At 38.3% G+C, this 17,554-nt stretch overlaps 1 protein-coding gene across 1 annotated transcript; it reads left to right on the top strand.

Annotated features, from left to right (window-relative positions):
* Window positions 1-683: 683 nt before the first annotated feature.
* SLC4A1AP (solute carrier family 4 member 1 adaptor protein) lies at window positions 684-17,117 on the top strand. The gene is made up of 13 exons (XM_010166220.2): window positions 684-885; window positions 1,589-1,711; window positions 3,285-3,345; window positions 4,221-4,360; window positions 4,495-4,655; window positions 5,824-5,893; window positions 9,402-9,591; window positions 10,388-10,499; window positions 11,104-11,341; window positions 12,141-12,215; window positions 13,288-13,358; window positions 15,893-15,965; window positions 17,068-17,117. Exons 1-13 carry the CDS (start codon window positions 792-794, stop codon window positions 17,115-17,117), a joined length of 1,458 nt encoding a protein of 485 aa, XP_010164522.2. The 5' UTR covers window positions 684-791.
* Window positions 17,118-17,554: the final 437 nt, after the last annotated feature.

Here is a 17,554-nt window from a genome sequence, read left to right as displayed (position 1 = left end):
CGTGAGGCGGTTTGGGTGCTTGGAAAGCAGCCGGCACTGCTGTGGGTGCCTCCCTGGGGCAGAGCAGCCAGCTGGAGGTGGCTCTGCGGCCGGGGCTGGGGCTGAAGGACAGAGCGGGGTGCCGGCCCCCCCCAGCCCTGGTGTGCTGGGCACAGGGCAGCCCTGAGGAAGGCTCAGCCTGAGAACAGGCGTGGCTGCTCCTGCGACGTGCAAAGGGGCATTTCTCTCCATCCGTGTGATGTGTCAGGACAGCGTCTCCATCAGTGCGAGGCATCAGGAAACTAAACCGCTAATGTTTCATTGTGATCGAGGGGAGTTTTTAATTGTAGGAACTTAGAAAGCGCTTGGAGTGCTCTACACGTGCTTCAGAGGTTGTAGTTGATTGTTCCTCAAATTTTCCCATGTGGTACTGCTAAAAAAAATTTGTGTTCTGCCTTTAAAATACAGTTATATTTGAGATTGAATTCCCATACAGTAATGCGCATTTCCTACCCCCTGCCCCCTCTTTAGAAAGGATGTTAACACTAAGATATTTGAGGATGCAGACCGTAACAAATGGTCTAATAATTTTACTTTTTGAAAAGCACTGTAATGATTCGGTTTTGCTGTTGTACGTAACCTGCATGTGTGTTGTAAACACTACTTTTTGTTTGTTTGTTTTAAAAAATGCTTTTGTAAAGTTACTGTTTGTGATGTAGGGACCCGAAGAGGACCAGGAGTCTGAGTCAGAACTAACTGTGACACAGCTGAAGGCCCTGCGTAAGCAGCAGCAAGCAAAGTTAGAAAAGACAATGTTGGGAGAGGACTCTGATGAGGAAGGTGAAAAAGAGGAGAGAAGAAGTGAGAGGAGTCAAAACAGTGATATGAGCTGCTCGTGGGGAATGGGTAAGTGATGATGCATAAAGCAGCTGATACACCTTGGAAGGTCTTTAAGCCAGTTTTTTGTGGATACTAGGGTTGAAATTCCAGCTGGATACCAATTGTGTCCCAATTCAGTGAAAGTTCTTGCATACAAGTTAGTCCTTTTCCTTTTAAAGAAAAGAGTGCTGTGACAAGGCAAGCTTATATCCAGTGAGAAGTATTCTAGAGCTCCTTTTAAAATCAGGGTGCGGGTGATTTGCCTGTACTTATGAAATGCCATGAAACTGATTAGGTTAATGTTGTGTGTTTTGTTCCTGTGACAATGTTGACACTTTTGCTGGGGAGGTGAAATTTGATTGCTTGAAACTTTTCTGTGGTATAGCTGTCTTTAAACAGGAAGCACACATCTTAAAGCTAGATAAATAGTAATTAATAAGCTTTTCAGTACAAAATAAGTTGGTTTTTTGAATGGAAATATATAAGCACATAAACCCTTGAAAGTGGTGCAACTGCTGTGACATTCATCTGCAAAACTGTGTCTTATCATGGGATAACTAATAGCCATAAAGAAGCACCATGGTTTTTGGTTGGATGCAGAAATAACATTCAAGTTAAGGGAAATAATTTTAGGATGATGTAGCTGATGCTTCTTTCAAACTAGCAAAAGTTGAAATATACTGATGTTTTCTTTCTAACATTTCACCATATTTTTTTGTATGTCTTCTAGGAGAGGATGCTGAGGAGGATGAGGTGGAAGAAAACCCTATTGCTATTGATTTTCAGGATGTACAAGATGCCTTCTATATGAAAGATCCTAGGAAGGCCTTACAGGGCTTTTTTGACAGAGAAGGTACTTTGTTTTTTTAATTAAATTAATTTAAATTTTTTAATTAATAATCTAATTATTTAATTTTAAAGTAATTTTCTGTTCAGCAAAGTGTGACATATGTCCTCATGTTTTCCTTTGGGAAGTAAGGTGTAGGAGCTAAACTCTTCTGTTACATTGTGAGTAAGGTTTGTTGTTTGGTCAAGTTTGAGGGGGTTGTTTGGTTTTTATTTTAATAAAACTGTCCTGGTTTTTAGCTGGAACAGAGCTGGGTTTCTATTTAGTAGTTAGAATAGTGCTGTGTTTTGCTTTCAGCTGGGACTTGTTATGAGAGAGACACTGATAACGTACCAGTGATTTCATTTTTGTTGCTGGAAGTGAAGGACTTTGTGTTCTGTTAGTCTACAAGTGCAAAATCTAAGGGGGTGAGGAATATTTAAATTAATAAGCTAAATTGGCACTTGGGTATGCCAATGGGATATTCCATATCATATCTCATCTTGTCCAGTATATTAGTGAGGGTCTTTTCCTCTTTTAGCTCTCTCTGGCTTTCACTTGGGCTCTCACTCTTCCAGGATTGCAGCTTCAGTTCAGGATTGTCGCTCCTCCAGGATCGTTATCTGGGAATGGGCTGGGCTTGGTTGGTGGGTGGTGAGCAGTTGCACTGTGTCACTCATTTGCATATTTTGTTACTGTTATAATTATCACTACTATTTTAATATTAGTATTATTTTAAGTTTTCTTTTATTTCTATTATTAAATTGTTCTTATCTCAACTTACAGGTCTCCTTATCCTTGCCCAAATCCTCTCCCCTATCCCCTGGGGGTGGGGGGAAGTGGGAGGTGTTGGAAGCGGCTGGGTTGGCTGCTAGCCAGGGGCTAGCCCAGTGAAACTATCACAAAAACTTAGCTCACCAGTGTAGATCTGAGACTTAGTTACTGATTTCTAAACTGGGAGTTGCAGAGAGCACTTCGTATTCCTCTGGAGTGACACTCAAACCACACCCATGTTTTGAAGCTATGCTGAACAATCCAAAACCATCTAATTCCAGACTATTCTGTTTGGAGATTGCCATGATTGTGAGACAGAATTGGAAAGTATAAAAAGTCAAAAGGCAATAATGAATTAATTTAAACTTTTGATGGTTGCTAGCGAAACTTAGAGATGACTCAATTATTTGCTAAAGTGAAAAAATAATCTTCAGGATAAACAGTATCTGTGAATCCAGATTGTGAACTGTCCTTACTTCAGTGTCATTTACTTTGATACATACAGTTGCAAGATTGTTTTTTCTTTGAACTACATATTCCTGAGCAGGCCGCTTCCAGATTTTTTATCTGAAAAAGCCTTAACTGTGAAAAACAACCAAATGAGCATAATAACAACTGAAGATCCCATGGCTTTAAAAAAAAAAAAAAAAAAAAAAAGTGGAGGAGGGGGCAGGGGGCAAAATTCAGTCTTTGAATTACCCTTTGATATGTAACAAGGGCATTTTATCTGTTTTGTTTAACCATGACATTCCTCTCTGCTGTAAAGATTATTCCTGCTTATTTCAATTTTGATAACTATATCAACTTCCTTTCTTTTCCACTCTAGGAGAAGAGTTAGTATATGAATATGATGATCGTGGGCACAATAGCTGGCTATGCAGGATCAAGTATGTATATCTCCATTCACTTTTGTATATAGAAGCTGGCTTCATTGAATTCACAAGTGAAAGCTGAAGGAATTGTCTTGTCACACTTGACAAGGAGGCCAGCTGGAATTAAACCTAAGCCCTGATGCTGAGACCTGCGTTCAGTGTCTGCACTCCTTTCTGGTCTGGCAGCATTTGGTGCTCCTTAGAGATGAAAATCAGAAAAGCAGGAGTCTAGATTCTTTCAATTCCCCTTGTTTTGAGAAATACATTAAATTGAAATACAAGAGAAGAAACTCAGTGACAATATTTTTTAATTACTAATGAGAGAGAGGAAAAAACAATTCTCCTGTGTACCTAATTTCAGTTCTTTTATGGCATAAGGCAGGTTGTTTTTTTTTTTCTTTTGTGGTATAAGGCAGATGGGATCCTGCAAGAGGCCACTAACATCATTCTTTTATTAGACAGGAGAAGGTGAGGTGGAAATTAAGTCAACAGGATAGATCTGAAATGGATAGGTACAACATTTCAATGATGTTTGAACTGCTTTGAAACCTTTGCTTCAGTACTGGTGTTACATGGATGCAGGATACTGGTGCTTAAAATGATTTGGGTATTGATGTTTAACCTTTTAACTTCTTGTGTTTCTAATGGAATGAATATAGGAAGAATTATTGTTTAGACAAGTGATAAAAAATTAGTTCCGTGCTTTAGGAAATTCATGCTTGTGTTTTGATTAGTACTGTATGAAATAAAAAGTGAAAATACTTAACCCACAAAAAAGGACTGGAGTGAAATGGAAAGAACAATGCCAGTGTGATAAATACAATATCTGAGTAGCATCCATAAAAAGCTGTTTGCATTGGAGCTGTCCTCTGCTCCTTTGAAATGAACAGGTTGCCTGTGGATGACGCATCAGGGAAGCAGTTGGTGGCAGAGGTTCTCCATTCAGGAAAGAAGAAGGAAGCGATGATACAGTGTGCTCTGGAAGCTTGCAGGCTGCTCGATGCTCGAGGAGTACTGAGGCAAGAAGCAGGTAAATAACCAGACAAATGCCAAGTTCATTCTAAAAGCCCTAAACCAGGGATTTGAGATTGCTGTCTTGAATTTGTTTTATTGCTCAGTGGTGTGCAAATAATTTTTTCTTGCACTCTCCCTTAAATTTCCTAGTATCCCGAAAAAGGAAGTCAAAGAACTGGGAAGATGAGGATTTTTATGACAGTGATGATGACACCTTTCTTGATCGAACTGGTGCTGTAGAAAAGAAACGACTGAACAGAATGAAAAAAGCTGGTAAAATCGAAGAAAAACCAGACACTTATGATTCCCTGGTAAGAAGAATTATGGCATGTCAGGCTTATTCTCTCATGCATGTATTATTACTAAGAAGGAAAATCAAAAATACTTATTGATCCTTTTGGTAGCCTGAACAACTAGTATCATTTCAGACCTTTAGGTATTAATTGGCCAAGTTGCAATAAAATCAGACAAGATTTGATGATTGTAGAATAAGAGGCTTTCTAAGGTTCTGAGAAGGGAAAAAATGCAATATGGAAGAAACCTTAGAACTTTTTAACAACAACAGCAGCAAAAAGTGATTTGTTATTCCAGTTTAGTGTTTAGTATCCACATTGCATGAACCATCATTGTGACTGCTACTAACCAGCACATATCTGCTACCTTTAGCAAAGAGGATGACTGGCTAAAGAGAGTAAACTACCCTATTACCAGGAAGTGTCATGGCTTAAAGACCAAGTCAATCTGCAGAAAAGTAGTCTGCAGCTGCTTGTGTTTTCCCTTCTCTGGAGAACAGGTTTCAGTCCTTGAGTTCTCTCACTGTGTACAAGACTTAATTTGTCATAAACTAGGGGAGGCAAGAGAACTTTGCAACTCTGAACGGTGTTTTTTTGCTTTGTGGACAATATCTATAAATAACTGAAAAAATTGCTTACTTTATTAAAGTAGAAGCATGTTACCTTGCTTTTGACTGTGTAGTATTGCCTTCTACTTAATGGATCACAACAGTGGATGAATGAAGCACTAGAACATGATATTTTTAAAATAGTTTTAAACCATCAGAAAATAATTGCAAGTTTTCAAGTGCACAGGGCACATCCCAAAGAAAGATCTCATTCTGCTTCAAAGAATAAGCAGCCTGGACTGACAAAGGTATGACAACTAAAAGTCCCACACAGACAATAGGGTTGAGGTGGGGGAGCAGGGATAGGGAGGGTTGGAGAATCACAGTGGTGGTATAACATTGCTGCAGAAGCATTGTATGTATTTTTGTGTTGTAGAAAGAAAATTATTTGAGCAGCATGTGAAAGGGCTGATAAATTGTTTAGGAAAAATCTAGACTATATTTTTTTGAGCCCAGAAACTCCTGATCAAAGATCAGAAGTAGGAAAATTGAGGTAATTTGATAGGATGTTTAAGTAACTTTTAAAAGAGGATTTTAAGAAGATTAAAAGATATTCTAAGCATATTGTTCTTTCATAGGTCAGAAAGCTAAATGAAGCTGAAAATGAGCTTTCTGAGATAACAGAGAAGCTGAAGGCTTCAGGGAAAGGTAAGTCTTTATTTGATCACAGTCCTTTCCACAAAGAACAGTAAAGAGATGAAAACTTATCTTATGGATATCTGCAACATATAAGTCAAGGTAAGGAGCTTAAGAGGGGTGAGCATTATTACTGTTTATCTGCCCATATTAGTGAAACTGACCTAATTTGAGGAACATTTTTTCTACCCACTCCAAAACCATTTATAAAGGAAGAGCAAACAACTGACATAAGAGATTATATCTTTTATTTCACTTCTCTTATTGCAAATGCACCTTAAAAGAGAGGGGTGAGCATTATTACTGTTTATCTGCCTGTATTAGTGAAACTGACCTAATTTGAGGAAAATTTTTTTTTCCTACCCTCTCCAAAACCGTTTATAAGAGAAGAACAAACAACTGACATAAGAGACAATATCTTTTATTTCACTTCTCTTATTGCAAAAAGGAAAGGTGGGAAAATAGAAATGTGGAGTCAAAGCAGTTGATGCTTAGCCCGTATGTTCAGTGAACTTGCTAGCTTAGGAGGGTGCCAGGATTATGTCTTTGTGTATGGAGGCAGAGCCTTTCCAAAGCAGGGACTTTATCTGCCAGTGACTTAGATTTAAAAGCTTGTGATACAAATAGCTGCAATTTGCTTTCTTTTACTGCTGATGTTGTGTGGAATAAAAGGAAGGCATGAAGGAAGGAAATGTGTTTAGGCTGGTTCTTTATACACAAAGCTTTTTAACAGAGTTGGCATTAGTAAAGGTTGCAGTGTCAGGTTGTCAGAAGAATTTCTCTCCAGGAAGCCTAGCAGCAATCTGGCAGCTGGGCTATCTTTTATGCATTATGCAGGTATGTTTCTCTCTAGTAATTCAGCCCCACACTGAAACTCATCTGTATCAACAGTTTTGTTGGTGATTGATTATCCCAGATCACTGTTCAGAAAACCTTAGTGTTCCACTGGGCATTCTAACCAATGGGTTGGTTCAGCATGTTGGAAGGAATTGTTTTCAGCATGACTGTACTGATAAGCAGTTAACAATTAACTAGCAGGAGAAGCTAATGCTTTATATTGTGTGAGATGTGTAATTCCAAGCTTTCCTATGTTATGATGCCTTTGTTTCCACTGATACTGTTTCTCAACAAGACTGGTATATCATATTGTAGTAAGGGCTGAGAGAAGGAAGAATCAGTTCATTTATAGACCTACTAACAGCATCTAGTTCTATGTTATTATGGTTTAGTACATTGTAACTGGTTACACAGCTAGTTTAGAGGCTTGGAAAAATTGCAGTCTCAGCACTTAACTGCCATTCAGTGTAACTCAGCATTGGATTCAAATCTGCTAGAACTAGGCCTGGACAAAAAATAGTGAATATTATATCATCAGGTACTTTGCATATGTGTGTTCTAGACACTTGTGTTTTCCCTGGTTTCTTTGTATGCCTCGGGTTAATCACAGATGTTGAGTGCAAATGTAAGCCAGGAGCATGTGTATTCATCACGGGTGATTCTTATTACCGCTGTCATAAGCTGTCTGGCAAAGCTGCTGCCTTACATGCTGTTCTGAGACCTTAACACACTTTTGCTTGCTCTAAACTATTATTTGTAGCCTAATGGCAAGAGTGTAGAGAGACCAGTGAGTGAATAACAGGTTAAATTGCAACACCTCTTACCAAGCACTTGGAGGAATTAAGTGGTTGTCTAAGATCACAGTAGAAGTTCAGAAATTATTCTCTGGAGATCACTAGAACTAACTACTGATGGACTGACGTGGTATCTCTCGTTCACTGATGCAGCTGAATGAAAATCAAGTACAGAGAGCTCTTCAGTCTCATCTTTGGTTGCCTGTTCAAAGAAAAATTATCAATAAGTTCATGGTGCAGTAAATAGCCCTATAGCTTTTTTCCCTGGAATATAAAGTATAATTGCCATGATTGATTCACCTTCCAGCAATGTCAAATTTTACTTCAATAGTGTAGAAAACGGCTGCATCAGATTTTGAATGCTAATAGTAACCCTGTAAGCTGAACTACCTAACCTTAGGCACCGTTGGTGAAATCAAGCAGAGAATCCTATTTGCAAGAACATTAATCTGACTGGATGAAGATCACTCGCTGACTGAAGCTCTCTTACACTGTTCCACAGCTAAAGAAGCGAGCTCTGGAGCTGTACCTTTAATTGTTCTGAATTATCTGTCTAGATACTAAACTTTATCTTTGAAATTTGGTGTTTAAATCAAATGATCATTCTCCTTAGCTCCTGCCTGCTGGGAGTTTCAGACTGTTTGTTATCAATACTTTTTCACTGATGATTTTTTGTCTCCATTCATAGAAAAAAGAGTATTTCTATCTGAATTTCTTTTATAACATGTTTGTCATCATATATATTTGCATGGAGGTGGATGCTACAACTGTTTCTTATCTTTTGGAGCCTTTTAATTCTGTGTACCTTTGAACAGTTACTGTTATGGCTTTCATATATTTGCAAATCGTAAACTGTTTTGTTCTAGATAAGCAGTATCCTTTTCAATTAAGTCCATTTGTAAACATGTAAACTCCTTGGTCGCATAACTATTCTTGTGCATATACACATAAATTCATATACTGCAGCAAATAAATATCAGATTTGCCACTTTTCATACAATATTAACAGGCAGAAGAATGTCTGCCAAAAGGCTTGTTAAAATTCTAAGCAACAACATTTTTCTTCATTTGCCTCCACGATATTTTTGAACACAATATAGAAACTTCTGAAGCATTGTTCAGGCCCAAGAATTAGTTTTCCTGGGGTTTTTTGTTTGGGTTTTTTGTAATCCATGTGTTAGAATTCTGTATTTATTTTCCCTAGTCATTAGAGCTTTAGTTTTTCCTCGAGTTTTATTTTAATTAATCAAGTATGCGTGGAGTTATTAATATTTGAAATCAGGTGGAGTAGAAAGACTGTTGTTACTCTTTTTCAAATACAGAGCAAATTTTTCTTGTTAGAAAATCCAGTCAAAACAAAGGCAAATTTTGTGTGATTGGCCTAACATATGAAACTATTCTTGTATGCACTCGGTCATCCAGGAGTAGGAGGCAGCATCATGTGTTGATTCATTTTGAGCCTTGCAAATGTTACTACATAAACATTCCAGGAAATACAAAATGGGATTTCCCATGCAGTCATGTGGGATTCTTTGTAGCTGTGTTTTTTCAGTCTATGACTACAAAAAGAACATGTAAGCCACTTTTTTAGGAACAGTCGATATTGAAGTGAGATGAACAACCTAGAATAGAGACACTTATAAATAAACATTCAGTTTTAAGAGAGGTTTTGTTATATAATTGGATTAAGGTTTACTGTTAGGCTTAAGGCTTTTTGTTAGGATAAATGCTTTCATCTTTCCAGAGCTAACAACCTTCATTATTTCACCATTCAACAGAAACTTGCAGGAAGGATAGTTGTTCATACATACCTTATTCTCTAAAGGTAGGACTTGATGAGTTCACCTTTCTACCTGTAACAATATGTATCTTCCCTTTATCTTGCCTAGTCCAGTCCCAGCAAGCAGCTCAAGATTCCTTGGACGAATTCATGACCGAAATAAAATCAGGATGTACCTTAGACAGCGTGGCACGAAAGAAGCTTCACTTGCGGTCGTTTGAACTGAAGAAAGAGCAACAGAGACTGAAAGGGTTGATAAAACTTGTAAAGCCTGCAGAGCTGCCCGAGCTGAAGCCCCAGTAAGTCTTGGCTGAAGTCTAAAATGATTACTTTTACTGTTGTTCTTGTCCATGGGCAGTTGTGCAAGCCCAGTAAGTAGATAGCTTTCCAAACACAAAAGCAGGAGGGCCTTCCAAACTACCTGGCTCATCTCTTTCAAGAGCCTCTGTGCCTTTTGGCCATTGAAGATGCACCACAACAGTAGAGTGAGATAAGCCTACACAGGAGGGGAATGAGGGGAAAGAGATTGGAAGCATGGTGTCAGCTTTGTTAAGTTTTTTCCCAACCTGCCTCCGAAAGGAACTGAAAAATTTTACGCTTATTATGTAAAACATGAAAACCACTTTCACTCTGTGAAATGTGCCTGGAAGTCAAGTGTAGTGGCTGTTCAACCTACTGCCTAGCAACACTGCTGCAATTCAAGAAGGTGTGTACTGGGTTCATCATTTGCTAGTGGCAGCTTGATTAGAGGTTTAATTAGTTAATTAATTTACTTAATTTGAGGTTTGGCCTCCTAGTGTGTTTATATAAATATATTATGTAGATAAGTATGTGTGTGCAATTGAATTTGATGGAGTCTGGGGGATATACACTTTTTGTTTTCCCCTTATTTATTGCTTCCTGTTATGGCAAGTGTCTGAACCCTGCGACATATATATAGGATGGAGGAGTCATCTCCTGCAGCTTCCTCCTTGGATGCTGCAAGTAAGAATTATTATATATCTACTTCTAACTTGCAGATTTTCTTGCATTTTTAAATATAAGACTTGTGTGATACTTTGTACACTGTTTTCCTTTGTATCTAATTTTTATTAGGACTGGGAGTTACAATCTAGAAGCAGAGAACAAGCCTAAAAAGATTACCCTGCCTCTCTTTGGTGCAATGAAAGGGGGGAGCAAATTCAAGCTCAAAACTGGAAGCCTAGGGGTAAGTTGGACTCATAAGTGCTGAGTCAGAGGCTGTTTCTCAAACACTTTCTCAGGCCATGGAGACTGTCGGTGGCAACCATGTCTTCTCACACATATGGGAAGAGCAAGGAGGTGCAAGCCTGCATCAGTGGAAGGTGCACAGGGCAGCAAGCAGTGGCTGTCGGACTCCGTTTGCTGCCAGGAGTTGCCATTCTGTGCCCCTGTACAGTCAGTCTCCTGGGGCACGGCTGTGGTCCAAAGGCAGCGGATCAAGTGGAGGCAGTCTGAGGACATCAGACTGAACCACTGCTATACCTCAGCAGCTGGTCCTTTACTTTCTTTTGTTTTTTCTTGATCTTTTATCTAAGATCATATCCAAGATTGATTCATTCTCCAGCATCCCTCTTACAAAAAGACTGCACTCCCTGTCTGTGGACTGGATATATTTTTTCATCTTCCATCTCTACTAATAACTCTTCCTTAAAACTAAACTATTCTTCATCCTGAGGGTTTTTCCTTACAGCTGTCTCTATGACAGTAATATGTGTGCTTTCTCCTGTAATGAACATCTGTGACATCTACCTCCATTTTATCTTAGCCTTGATGCTCAACTTCTCTTTCAGAAGTTGCCTGTTAAGCGTCCAGAGATCCCTGAAAGCTTGTTAAAAATGAAAGATGATGGGCCAGAAGAGGAGGAGGAAGAAGAAGAAGAAATGGAGGAGGAGCAAGAAGTAGATGCAATAAACAGCAGAGCATCAAAACTTGAAAAGAAAATGGCAACAGAGGAAGAAACAGGAAAAGAAACTAATGCTGCTGATGATTTTCCTTGCAATGACAAGAATCTAAAATCTCTTCAGGATGGTAAACCATTAGTTTTAATCTTTCCAGTAATGAAGCTGAGTCTGTTACTACTGAATTTTTCAGAGCTATGTGAATCTCCTGAAGTTTGAGTCACAGGTTGTCCAGCAGATTTATTTTCCATAGATTTTTGCCATGAGTCCAGAATATGTGTGTCAGCAGATGAGTTTCAGGTGAAACTCTGCATGGCAGTCAGTTTTTCATGCTTTTGGTGAAATAGAAGAAATCTCCTGGACTTGAGAAAGGTCCTATTTTGATAAACCCTCTTAGTTTAGATTGAATATCCATATGATAACAACTACAATGTATTGTTGGCAGGGAGAGTGACTTAATAAGAAAACAAGTGTCTGTGTAAAGCTTCAGATCTGTTTGTAAGGAGGAAAAATAATTATTAAAGTGGTAATGAAGTGGTATCTTTCTTGTATCTCTGTGGTTTATCTCCAATTCATCCTTTTCTATATTGTCTTGATGCATTTGAAAACTCAAAAATTATGTTTCTCAGTAAATGCTAGGTTTGATGACAAAAACCTAATTCTAACTTCTTGACTTAATGCTGGACAGGTCACTCTTGAAATGTATATTTTAACTGGTCACAAGTTTTTCTTTAATATTATAATTTCTTTATTATTTTTATTGTGGTCAACTTGATGAATGAAATAATTTGGAGGAGTTTTGAGAGAAGAGTTCTTCCTGAGACAAATGTAGCTAAGAGTTCTCTTTTGCACTGTCTCAGGGATGCTAGTACTCCACTCATCAGGGTTACTGCAGAGTGCTCACCTAACTATTTCTTTTTTTTTAATAGGGGTTAATTTTCTACCTGAGCCAAAGATACTAAGGAATAAATCTCAGATGGGACCCTCACAAGAGAAATCTCAAGGTGGGCAGTACAATTTAGACTCTATTGTACATAGCACGTGGGTTTAGAAACTGTCTAAAGGAGCCATTTTCATCTTCTGTCAGTAGAAGGAACCTAAGCCTAATCTAGAGTCTCAAGTAAGAATCTGGAATTCAAATGAAGGATTGTATATTGCTTGGGAAGTGGTAAGGGTGTGGTGAGGAGAGGCCACTTCAACTACTTCTCAGTTCCCCTTGCTTTTCATAGTCATTTACTGCTTTGAGATCCTTTGCTTTTAAAAAAATTGCATGAAGAGAAGAAAAATTATTTTAATTTAGAAGCATAAGCATAATGCTTTTTTCCCCCCTTATTTTCTTGCAGTAGCTCTCAACACTACAGAAGGACATAGCTTTCCTTTTATAAACTGACAAATGCTACATAGCATTAGCTAATTGTCTGTTAATGACTCAGGTGACCCCTCTACATGTACACAAAAACCAAAATCGGATCCTCAAAATTACGACTGTATTTAGTGGACTGAATATTTGGAAGAGATCTGTATAAATTGTCTGTTTTTTCATAACTTGGACTCTTCAGAATATGTCATCCTGTCCTCATCACCTCATCCATAGACTTAGCCCACAGAAGTCTCAATACTTCACAGGTTAAGTGGCAGAACAATCAGGCATTCTTCTATCTTTGTCTTCCTCTCATCTATGTTACTGTAAAATTCCTTTTTTTAAAAAAAAAAAAAATGTTGGTCCTGCACATTTCCTACTCTTTACTTCCAAATCAGTCACAGCAGTGGTTACAGATAGAGGATATCTTTTTTTGAAAATAAACATCTGCCATTAACTAAAAGTATGTTACTGAATCCCAAATATAGGACCTTATTCAGCTGCACTCAAGCAGGTGACTGACAGCGTATTAAACATAAATTAATCTATGAAAAACAAAAACATGTTCAGCAATCTTAAGTATGAATTTTGGTGCAGCGAGCTGTCTTGGATTTCCTTTTAAATGTATCCATTTTTATGTGAACTTTCTATGAACCTATTTTTGATAGAATTGTTCATTCATGATGTGTCATAAAACAAATCTTCTTTCTTCTCAGTATCCGAGGCAGTATGTAAGGAACCTGAAGAGACATCTGAGAAAGTTAAGAAAATTAATAGCTCAAGCAAGGTCAGTTATGACACCATGACTCCTGCAGCTTAAGAGTTTCAAGGAATCATTTAGTATATTCTTTATTAGTGAAATAATAATGTTTTGATTGAGTATGACTAGGTGATAGTAGTGCTTTTTGGATGACTAAGAGCCAAACATAGAATCACACACTGCCACTGGACACAGATTTTGGAGTCTCCAATGAGAAGGTAAAGCACAGCATTTCAAGCATGATAGAGGCTTTCAATTCAATCACAATTTTTTTTTTTTTCACCTAATTAGCCGAGGCTAATTTCACTTTGCAATTAGCCTCTGCTAATTGCTTCTTTTCCTGTATCACAAGTGTTGTAGCACATAGGTGCTCTCTGGGCTTTAGGAATAGCATTGCAAATCTTTCCTTGGAGACTAGCTTGGGAAGGATGTATTAGCTGACACAGAACATGCTGGACTAAAATTGTAGCTAGTCTGTATTGCTGTTACCAAACCTTATCCTTCCCTGTAGATGTGGAAAGAGAGAAGTCTAAGAGATTATTGTATTGTGCAACCCAATTTTTAATAAATATCAGTAGATGTACCAGACAGTGTTCCTCCTGTGCATAAGATTTGTATTAAAATGTTAAAGTTTATAAGCCTTGCACGTTTTGGAACACAGGCAATTGTTGCCCTCCTGGAGCTGGGAGGGAACTTCTCTGACAGCGCTCTCTTAGCCTAATGATTACTGTGAGGTTCTTCCCTTTGGAGGGCATCCCACCCTTCTGCTGACTGCCATCAAAGAGGATTACAGCACTTGGTGAGCCATGAGTTCTGACTGTTATGACAATTTTGTTTGTGATGGCCATCTAATTTTAGCCCTGCACCACTTACTTAAAGAAACTAACTCCCTGCAGCCTGTGTGTGCTAACTGCTGCCTTGTTAGTGCTGGAAAAGGACCCAAGGATTAGGTAGGCACAACCTTTAGAATTGTCCTTTGTTGCTAGCCTATAAAGTGTGTTGGTAAAGAAAGCAAGAGTAAATTTATACTGTTAAATCCCAAATTATACCATTTACCATATGAATATGGGAGAACAAGGCGGCTTCTCATGCTGAGGCAGTCAAGTCAGCAGCTCTCATCAGCACAGAGTTCACTGTAACACTGAGCATTCTCCAAATACCAGTTGGCTTAGCTGTATTCCCTCTCCCATCACAAATCACTTTTGCCACAAGCTGTCTCTGCCTTTGGGCTCAGATCTTGCATGGAAAATACCAACCAGAAGTCAGCTTTGGGGTTTTTTTTTTCCTGTTTTAGTATTTGAGGAATAACCTTGAATCATGTGAAACTGGAAAAACAATTTTAAAGTGACTGTTCACATACCACATTTAAAAACTGTTAAACTCTGCAGTATAACATTTTGGAAAACATTAGTCTTCCAAAATAGCTGTTTTGGAGGTTAATTTGGGGAAGGAAAGTTTTTGAGGGAATGAAAAATTGCTTCAACTGCATAACTTAAGACTGCGTCATGATACTAGATTATTGCAAATCAGTGCTGAGTAACTTGGGTACATTTTGAGCTCTTAAGTATTGCACTCTACAGTTTTATGGGGTTTTTTTATAGCTCCCTGCAGTTGTTGAAAACAAAAGTTGCTGAGAAAATGATGCTGATGTGGCAAAACTTAAAAATCTAGGAACAAAAAGACATTGCTGTGTCAGCAGTGGAATTGCAAGTGACCTGTTTCAGTTTGCTTTAAACATTTCAGTGATGCGAGTGAGACATTAAAAAATTGAGTTTTCTTTCTTTTGAAAAACTAAGTTACCCTTATATAACAGCTGAACTTTTATATACTCCAATATGAAAGTCGCCTTAAACTCGAAGTTTTCAGTGGGATTGCACATTGAAATTAGTAAAGCGCTTCTGGAAAATCCTACTGTAAAGCTTTTCCCTGCATAAACAAATTTTGTGTCAAACAACTCTACCAAACATTAGGATGACAAGATGTCATCAGAAGTGGACAGTTGGCCATGGTCCTGTTTTGATGGGGAGATTGGACTAGATGACCTCCAGAAGTCCCATCTAACCAGCATTTCTGTTATTCTGTGACTCTGCTGGGTATAAACTGGATCTATTTGAGGGTTTGTGTAGTAAGATAGGGTCTCGTGACTGGAAGATATCGGGCTGTACGGAAAGGTAAGACACCCCCCTCTCTCTCCTAGTAGCCAATAGCACTTAGCCTGTGATGTAAGCAGGCGGAAGTGACGTAGTGAACCCACACCATATAGTACTGTGTCGCACAGCATTAAATGCCATTTGCAGCATCCTCATATTGGTGTCAGTGCTCATTGGCCCAGAGACGGGGTGTGTGTTTGTCTCTGTGCCTCCTCGACCGGACGGGACGTTGCGGGATAACAACTGCAACAGTTTGATAGTTCTTCTTTCCTCTATATTGTTTTCATCCCTGACTGTTGTAGAAATAACCCTCACCTTTCAGTATTTGTCTCTGAATTAATGAGAGATTTAGTGGCTGTGACACACTGCTGGAGGGACGCAGCACCTTAAAAATCTCTTCTCCTTTTGCAGGTCCAACAACCTTTTTTTTCCTCACAGTACCCAGATGATGACCCAGACTACTGCATATGGGTTCCTCCTGCAGGTACCAACCATTTCCTTGCCATTTTTAGTCTTGTAACTCAAGAATCTACCTAATAAGTACTCAAGGTGTCCTTGTAACTTCTTGAGGAAAAAAGTAATTCAGGAATACTTTACCCAGAACCTGATGTTTTCTGGCATGTTATGTCCCCTATTTGTTGTATCGCCATGCAAGTCTTGCAGTGATGTACAGTTCCAGCAGTCTTAGCATTCTGAGTTTTCACAGAAGTCTGTGAAATCTGAAAATCTTCTTTTTGCAAAAATCATTGGAATACAAACTTTGGGTCATGTGTTTTGAAGAGAAGGTTTGGTAACACTTTGGTGAAGGCACTGAGTAATTGATGCATGCATCCAAAATATGTTGAAGTTGAACGAATTTTTTACTTAGTTCCAGAGAGTTTTTAGCTAAGTGAGGTTATTCTTAAACAGCATAATGAATTTTCAGTTTATCTAAAATGGAAAATTCATTTTCATGCCTTGAGGTTTTCATAGTTCAAAGCTTAGCTTTCATTTGGTAGATTCATTACTATAATCTTTATAAAGCTTTTGCAGGCTTATAGATAGGCTCTGAAGGGAATAAGAAAAATGAGAATAAATTTCACTGAAGAAAACTATAATCTGGTGAATCATCCTTCAATGAAAAGACTACACCTCTCTGGCATATAAATCCAGTGGAACAAAATAGCAGATTCAGTAACTCAGAGGTCTGATCCTAGGGATAGCCAAGTGAGCTGTGTCCATAGGAGGGAGCACCTTTATCTGTCCCTGCTTGCTAATAATCAGACTTTATCTTCTTGTGTAAACTGGCATAATAACAACAGCAGAAAGGAAAAAAACAAACAAACAAAAAAACCCACAAAACCCCACAACACAACCCAACCCAACACACCAAAACCAGCAATATATGATGTAATCTTGACACTATTAGTAAGGTTAAGAGGAATTATAAATCAAAAGACCATTTGAACTGTAATACCCAGTCTGACTTAGCCTCTTTGTGTTTGTCTGACTGGTGCTACCAAGAGACTATTAGATACTTGGATACAGATTTATCTTGGATGATGGTTGGGGTTGAAAAAATTAAACTCTTCCTCTTTGTCCATTAGGTCAAAGTGGTGATGGCAAGACTCATCTCAATGAAAAATATGGCTACTAAGTTTCAAGCGTCCCAGAGTGCACCTGAGGTTTGAAGGACTGCTCTATTTTGGACTCCTTCACCATACTTTGTGAGGGGGGAAAAAAGAGTTGGTTTTTCAGATGCTGTTTCAAATTCAATGGCATCAGCAGCCACACTGGCTGTTAGTTCTCCCTGTGTGTCCTCTGTCTTCCAGATTCTTTATTTTTTTTTTTTTTTTTAAAGTAAAAGCCCACACATTCTTTTATCTCTTCTTCCACTTTTAGCCTTGTCTTTTTTTTTTATTTATCTTAAAACTGCAGACTCTTTTTTCCTTTTGTAAATAAAAATATACAAAAAGTGTTAAGAATACACCTCTGTATATTTACAGGCTTGGTGCAATTTATTCATGTTGGTTTTATGCAATTAAAATGAGAAACAGTACTGGTTTGCTTCTGTGGCTGTATTTTGAAAATACT

The sequence above is a fragment of the Antrostomus carolinensis genome, unplaced genomic scaffold, assembly GCF_000700745.2.
Source record: "Antrostomus carolinensis isolate BGI_N321 unplaced genomic scaffold, ASM70074v2 scaffold3924, whole genome shotgun sequence".
Lineage (NCBI taxonomy): Eukaryota > Metazoa > Chordata > Aves > Caprimulgiformes > Caprimulgidae > Antrostomus > Antrostomus carolinensis.
Note: the sequence above shows the minus strand (reverse complement) of the source record. Positions and strands in the feature narration are given on the sequence as shown.